Here is an 8273-nt window from a genome sequence, read left to right as displayed (position 1 = left end):
GAGCTAAAAGCAGGAGCATATTAATCATATGTTATATTGAAAGAAATCGATACACTAGATACATGGATTCTCTTCAATAATTCTGTGAAAGACTGTTATACTGAGTTAAGATATGGAAAGAAATTTTTACTAGAATAACTATGTACTTAATAGGGAAAAAAAAAAAGATTTTAACAGTGTTGTCTCATTTATTTCCGAGACCATCGACACAGTATTTTCATACTATCCAAAAGCCCTTTTATAGCAGTTTTCAAACTGAACACACCCCAAAGAGCATCCAACCTTCTTCTTGAAGAATTTAATCACAAAAAGGGATCTGAAATTATTAAATAGAGACTCTATTATAATATATAGCACAATTCAGGTAATCAATAAGGTTATTAGAGAGTAAATTAATAAATTGAATGTCAAGTTGTTGACTCTTTCCATTGAATCTGAGGCACAACTCTGCTTGTCACTGAAGCCTGTAAGCACAACTTACCCCTCAAGCTGCCTTGACTATGTTGCAGACTATCAGTCTTGAAGGTGGTTTTGTAACAGACTTGCTGGAAGCAAGAGGAAAAATAAGTTTAATTTTTGCAATAATGTCAGTTAAATCAATGACTTTCAACAACCCTTGAAAGCCTTTGACCCAATATATTTCACTGATACAATTCTGGTCTTATTTCTTGTAACTTTTGCTCAAATCTGTTTTTTATTCAAGATGTCCACATTTAGATTATTGCAGGGGCGGGAGGCTGACACTTGATTTTAAATATCGCCTGTTTAATAAAACACTATCAGTTTACATGGAAATATTCAGATGATTTTGCAACTCTTATATTTGCTTTGCTGTCATCCCAAAGGTGCTGTCAGTTCACAGAAGAACGGCATGCCAGAGTTCACCTGGGAATGGCATCTGCATGGATAGGAAGAACCCCTATCACACACCTCCATGACAAGGTATCTCACAATTAAATATTGACTGAAATTGCATTTCTAAAATGGGAAATAGTAAACTGCCCTTTAAAGACAACTTCTTCGATAGTCAATGGAGAAAGTTTGGCCAGTTTTGTCTACACACTCTTTTTTTTTTTTTTTTCTGAAGCCAAAATTAGAAGAGACCAATCTGATTCCCAGCACTTTAAAACGTTTTACTGCAAACATCAAATAACACTCATACACATTGAAATTTTCAAATATTGATAGTTTCTAAGGGAATTCTTAGATTAACTAGTCATATAGAAATCCATCAAAAGCAAGCAGTCACGTAGTAGATTGTTTCAAGGTTATTGATAGGAACCTGAATATTGTTTTATGCTAATGAGATATAGGCAGTCTCTAAAAATTTGCCCTTTCACAGTCTAACCTCAATAATAAATAGGAAGTAATTACTATGTTATTGAATTATTATTGTTAGTCAGAGCAAAAAGCCTAATAAAGCAGAAGAATGAAAGTAAGATTATCTTTTCTGTTCCTTTATGAAGGCAGCGTTGATTTTCAAACACAGACCGGAAATACATGTCTCTAAGCTGCAGACATATCAACTGTAGATGTAACATATGGGTACAGATGTTATACACAAAGCGTGTCCTCTTCACAAGTCCTTCAAAAAGAAAAGAAAATAAAGGGACACTCTTCCCAGGCTATCCTGCTACATCATAAAGAGAGTGCCTAAAAATATTTTTTAAATTTTAAAATATTTCCTTCTTTACCTTGAAAAAATGTGGCTTATTAATCAACAATCCTACAGAAGAATCAACAATCTACAATTAGTTAACAATCTAGTAGAATTAGCCAGTACACAGCTAGCCCTGCACCATTAGAGCACAGGAGACAGGGACTGTGCGACAAGAAGCACAGAGATCTCGAAAATGGACAAAAAGTTAAAAACTTGGCACAAATACAAAGGAATATCACAGAGGAATAGGCTTACAGCCTATATATGAGATAGAAGGACACTAAAAACACTGTAGTATTTAAAATGTAGTGAGCTGAAGGACTCCTATAAGGGGGCAATACATTCACTACAACAGGAATGGAAATGACTGATCAAGTAGAAAAAGGGAGAAAAATGTTAGATATGGACAGAATAAAACTCTCTCACAAAGATTTGAGGAAGGTCAAGAAGGCCATAGTTGTTAAAGGAAACATGTCAGAATTTCATCCCAAGAAATCTAGAACTCCAAGGAAAAAAAGAGTCAGATACCAAAAGGAAAAAAAAAATGAAGGCAGATTTTAGAAAAAAAAAACTTCAGGAAAAATAAATATTTGTTAAAAAATAATAATAATAATGTAGGGTTAAACTGAAGGATTATTCCAAGGACAAGAAAAAGTAGAAAAGAGAGCATCTATGGATAAAAACCTCCACAAAACTGTAAATGATCAATGAAAACACCACATCCATGAAGAAAAGAAAGAGAAGAGTGCTGAGTACCAAAGGTGCGAGACAAATCATGAAGGATAAAACAAGGAGGCTGCCTCAGATTACACCAGAAGTCACCTGTGATCTTGCCATAGTTCAATGAACTGCAAGAGTCAGAAACAAAACTGGAGATCAGTGGAAGTATGGGTGGTCTAGGTCAAAACAGTATGAAAAAAAATACCATTACATATTTTGAAAGAACTCAGGACAAGGTATAATATAGCAGTTGAAGGGCAATTTATGCTGTGAAGAACCTGAAGCAGGGCAATTGAAATGAAACTGTGGCAGAAATGGAGAGTTAGAAACAGTAGGAAGTCAAAGCAAAGCAATCAACTGTGATATTTAGCAGCAGAAAGCACAAAGCAGTTTTCTAAATTTTAAAGAGAATAAAAGGATTGCAGTAAAGACTTGCAGCTATTTTTAAGTCAGTTTGATGCACAACTAAAATGATCCTTTACCATCAGCCGGCTCTGACATTCTAAGCAATCAGCACATTTTCAAAACATATTGCATTAAACTCCTGAAGGAGAAATTTTAATACACTTAAACACTTTTACCTTATTTTTGCTACCATCTGGAAACATTTAAAGTTGCTAAAAATTACTAATAGGAGAAAGAGAGAGGAGAGAGAGAGGAGAGAGAGAAGAGAGAGAGAGAAAGAAAAACAGGCTTCACACAGCCTCCTCCATACCAGGAAGTCAAAGTAAATTGAAAAGGATTTGCTACTGGCACTTAACCTCCACCTTACAGTTTATTTTTAGGATTGAGTGACAAGCTGTAACTTCAGAGTAGAAGAATAAGGGAAAAAGAGAAAAACATAGCTCACTCATATTCAGATATAAATTTTAAACCTTGAATTACTTTTTAAAGAGTAAGGAGAAAAAAAAAAAAGAAAAAAAAACAAAGAAACACCCAACATATAATTGACTTAATCATGAATTTCCTGTGGCAGCTTTTCAATTGCTATTTTCATAGCTTACATGAATTAAAAACTCTGGAAAAGGGAGACTATCCATATGAAAGTCTAAAACACCACAGATCTGTAACACCTAGCAGTATTTAGTCACTGCTTGGATGCCACTGTCCTGAATGAACCTGCTCTATCACACCCATGCTAAAAGCAAACCAAGTATTACACTGATGTTGTACGTAAACTGCTTAGTCAACAGTTCTTTAAGCAATGGAGTTGAGAAAGAACAGGTCCCTGATCTCCCAGTACCCTAACTGTCAGTCTTCTTAAGAGAGCAAGCAAAACTACTACTGTCCCTGTATAGCTCAATAAATTTGCTTAGTTTTAGTTTCCAGTTGTTACTGAAAATTCTCAAACCTCTTCCCTCGACTTTGGCTTCCCTGTAACAAACACTGGGGCTGACAAAAACTAGCAAACAAACAAACAAAAAACTTCTTATTACTAGTAATCTACGCAATGGCATTTAAGACTTTTTTTTTCCCATCCTCCATCGATTAGTAAGTTCAAACTACCAAAGGCAAATTAGCCTCAAATCACTTTTTATCCAAAAGCAAGTAAAAGCAACAAAATGGTGAATAAAAAAATAGCTATTATTGGATTTTAACATCCAAAGTTACTGTCCCACATAAAGGGGCATTAAAAAAATCATAGAAATATCATAGAAAGGAAAACAAAATGCAGTTTTAAAAAAATGAGATTAAATAAGCTAAAGTGGTATTGATAACATGGAAAAAAACTAATGAACCAGTTTCTCTGTTACAATACTTAATTCTAAACTATCTACATGAAACTTCCAAATGAAGGTAACAGGTCCAGCCCAAGCATAGAGGTGAAAGGAAACTAATCTAGACCACAGCTGTATCTCAGCATTACCCTTACACACACATGTAAAGGCACAGATTTAAGATCCTCCACAAAAAATTTGCATCTTAAGTTTGAGCAGTCAATAAAGAGGAACAAAAAAGCAGTCCTCTGAACAGCAAACACTGATCGCCAGACAAAGCAGGTCTGCTTACTAGCTCCTCTGTAACAGGGGTATTTGAGAGGCCCGCAGTTCATGGAATAGTATTTCCCTTGAAATTGATTTTGTACAGATTCAAGGGACTAACTCATGACACAACATTGTTACTTCATGCATAAGCTCTTTGTGGCAGGAGCCATCTTCTCGTTCCGTGGCAGGACAGTGCCTAGCACAGTGTGTTCCCAGACGCTATAAATACTATTAGCAATACTAATTACTCAGTATACCATGCCAACAGATTCTTAAGAGGCTTCTGTCCCAGCATGCTGCGGCAGGCAAAAAGTGTTAACACGTGATGCAAAGTTCAGTTCCAGATTCCCTCAGTGCCCTTATTTCCTTCTGAACCACTTTGCTAATCTCCACCACGCACATCTGGGCTGCTGAATGACTGTTCTGCTGAATGACTGTTCTGCTGAAACCTCCTCCTGATTCAGTCCAGCACTTTCTATTCCTTAAAGTCATGCTTCTTCCAAGAGGACTACTAGGCTGCCGTTTGATCGCCATAATGGGTATATCTCAATGCCTCATGATCTTTACTGATTTTTACATCAACTACCCTCCTTACATTGGAATCTATTGTCATGCTAACAAAAGGGTCTGAAGAAAGAAGACACAATTGCCCTGATCTTTAAAAACTTTTAATGCCTTCAGCCCATATGAGGCTTAAGCGTTATCTGATTCTTGCAGGGTGTTTGCCTAATAGTCAGAGTCAGATCTCCTAAGTCTTAAATCATGGCCCTAATTGTAAGAATAACTTCCTGCCTCCCTTCGCAGCCACCAAGATGTCTCTTAACTGCCCCTTACCCAGGAGGTGGCAACGCCTCCTGCTTTCATGGGAAGAAATGCCACTCATTCTGCAGTTCATAAACAGCACGACCGTTAAAACACGCTCCGATTTCAGGCTGATGAAGGAATCACTTATGGGAAGAGGAGGTGGCAAGATAAGGAAAATCACACCCGTCCCAGTGATTAAACCTCACAGGGTGCCAACAGCATTACGGAAACATCGCACCCTGTGCGGGTCAACGCTGGGGCAAAGCCGCGGCAGGTCTGGAAAGGGCGCTGGTTGCCAGAGGCCGCCCCCTTAGGTTCCTTAGGCGGCTTCTCCTCACTCCCCGCCTCAGCAAGCGCCAACCGCCCGCGCAGCCTCCCAACCGCAGCAGTAACGGTCGCAAAAGGCCCAGCGCCCCGAGAGCTGGGGGCTATAGAAGGGAGGGAAATCAGCCTTTAAGGAGGCCGCGCTAGGAGAACGGAGCAGACCCGTGGGGAAGGGAATGGAAGGGAAGGGAGGACGCACCCCCTCCCCGCGCTGCCTCGGCCCCGAGAGAACGGTGGGAGCTGCCCACCCGCCTCCATCTTAAAGCCAGACACCAACTTACCCGCCTGAGGCCTCGCCGCGCTCCTATTGGCTCGCGCCGCCGCCACTGCGTCACGTGGGGCGGGAAGATGCCCCGCCTCTTTCCTTCCCCCTCCCGCCACAGGCCAAGGAGCCGTTTGTGGGGGGGGGGGTATTACGCGCGCATGCGCCTGGCGAGAGGCGCGAGGCGGCTGCGCGCACGCGCCGTGGTGGCGGTGGCGGCCGTTGGGGCGCGAGGCGGTAACGGCCACAACGGCCACGGAGGAGGCGCCCGCGCGCCCGCCTGCCCCTCCCCGCAGGAAACGGAGCCGCCCGCGCTGCGCTGCGAGGGTGGAGGGGCCGTGGCAGCGCCGCCCTTCCCGCGCAGCCCGCCCCGCGCCTCGGTACCCGGCGGGCAGTGAGGGCGGGAGGGCAACGCCGGCCCCGCCTCCGCGGGCCGCGTCCCCCGCCGCGTCCGAGCCCGGCACTTGTTGCTGACGCGATGGTGGCTGGTGCCGCCTAGGGAGCCGCGCCGCGCGGGGGGGCTGCGCCCCGCTTTTATCCCCTTTTATTTTTAATTTTTATTATTTATTTTTTTTCCGTCGATTTTATCTCCCTCTAACGGCCCCGAGGGTCGCCGTGAGTCCCCCGTGGTGCCTGCCGCCACCTCGCCTGCTCCCCCCTCCAATCCCGCGCCCAGCAGGAGACAAGGGGAATAAAAAGGAGAGAGAGAGAGAGAAAAAAAAATGTCTTTCTTCAACTTTCGCAAGATCTTCAAGCTGGGCGGTGAGAAGAAGAAGAAGCAGTACGAGCACGTCAAGAGGGACCTGAACCCGGAGGAGCTGTGGGAAATCATCGGCGAGCTGGGAGACGGCGCCTTCGGGAAGGTCTTCAAGGTGAGGCCGCGCGGAGGTCGCGGTGAGGGGCGGGAGCGGGAAGGAGGGGTGCGGCGCCCACCTGCCACCCCGGCGCCTGTTGCTCGCGGCCGCCGCGGAAACTAAAGATAGCAAAAGACCTATTAGGTCATTGTCCCGCCTCCTGCTCCACCCTGGCCCTGCTGAAGCCCTCACTTCCCTTCTAGCTCATTTTATTTTATTATTATTACTTTTTTTTCCGGGCTTCAGCATGGCTTCTGATCTTTCAAAGACCACCATTCTCCAGTTTTCAAAACCATACTTTTATTTTTGTTGCTGTTTTTAACTTTCCCTCCATGAAGAATCTCACCAGCAGCAAGACTCACTCCTGCGTCCCTACCGTACTTCCAGGGCCTTCCTTTCAGTGGACATTTGCCCTTCTTGTCCCTTGGGGAACTGAATAAATTGGCACTGCCATGCCCAGGCTTTTCTGCAGCATGTGGCCTCCTAAGCTTTCCCAGGTGCTTCACCTTGACATCTTGGAGCGTACCACTGCAAGTAATGTTTTTAAGGATATTTCACTGGGATTCCTCTAGCAAAATAGAGTGTAGTGAGCTAGCTGTAATACTGCTAGTGTTGAAGAAGGCTGTAGCTTTTGGGCAGTTCTTGGCTGCCTCTTTCCTTCTGAAATGGTATTAATGCCCTGCTTTTGCAAAAAGAATAGTGTGGTACAAGCATCATGGAGGATAAGCATCAAGAGTCGGGGACTGACAAGAGCTGAGACTCTGGAGTAAGTTCTTGAGACTAGGCAAAAAAAACAGTTGGAGAAAGATTAGCAATACCGTCTCTGAAAGGTAGCTATTTTCAGCCAAGAAACATTTGTATTTATAGCACTGTGTTCAGGAGTTTATGAAATCTGTATAAGGAGCTTGCACTTGCAAAACCCATGCTATTTTTGGTAGAAACAATTTTAGACTTTATTAGTGTAGTGTTGTCTGAATTTGGACAAGACTGTATTGTCACAGTTCAGAATGTTAGGTGTTCTTTTGTGGAGAATTTATGTAAATGTTCTATTTCAAGAATATCAAGCTGGTTTTGTATAATATAGTCTCACTGGTGGTTCGCAGGTCAGTGTGAAATATCAGAGATTTTTTGATTAAAATGACTAGGAAATATGTCTGAAGTTGCTATATGATAAAGCTCAATGACCGTAAAAACAGAGTGTTCAGCCTAATAGCATTTGCAGAGTATTCAAGTTTTTCTTTCAACTTCACAGTGGGCTTTTGACCTGGTTTTCATGGTTATAGTACCTTGTCCAGTAGAGATGACTTGGGGGGGGGGATCCTAAAAGATACAATATCAATCATTTTTCCCTACCTCCCTCATACATTTCCCATTCTACCCTTCAGACCTCCCTTCATGTTTATGACAAACACACTTACAGATAAAAAGCGCTCTGTATAGGAAGGTCTCTGAGCAAGAGAACTGGCAAATTCTGCATTTCAGGGTGCTTTATGTACAGCAAGAGAGCTTTCCAGTTTGATATGATTTTCAGTGTGTGATTTATTTCTGCAGGTAAAGTGACAAAGTATAAGCTGTTCAATTTGAATTTTTCAAATAGTGCTTTTTAAATATGAGTCAGAATTACACGTGTAATTACACACATATATTTGGGGAACATAGCACAT

At 42.3% G+C, this 8273-nt stretch overlaps 1 protein-coding gene across 1 annotated transcript in view; it reads left to right on the top strand.

Moving 5' to 3' along the window:
- Positions 1-6213: 6213 nt before the first annotated feature.
- Positions 6214-8273, top strand: part of SLK (STE20 like kinase) — a 43304-nt gene continuing 41244 nt past the window's right edge. The window contains exon 1 of the mRNA XM_010227354.2: positions 6214-6627. Coding sequence (XP_010225656.2) covers positions 6478-6627 — 150 coding nt within the window. The 5' untranslated portion in view covers positions 6214-6477. The remainder of the gene's footprint in view (positions 6628-8273) is intronic.

Source organism: Tinamus guttatus, unplaced genomic scaffold (assembly GCF_059628265.1).
Source record: "Tinamus guttatus ecotype Peru unplaced genomic scaffold, ASM5962826v1 Tinamus_guttatus_pri_ptg000314l, whole genome shotgun sequence".
In the NCBI taxonomy this organism is placed as follows: domain Eukaryota; kingdom Metazoa; phylum Chordata; class Aves; order Tinamiformes; family Tinamidae; genus Tinamus; species Tinamus guttatus.
Note: the sequence above shows the minus strand (reverse complement) of the source record. Positions and strands in the feature narration are given on the sequence as shown.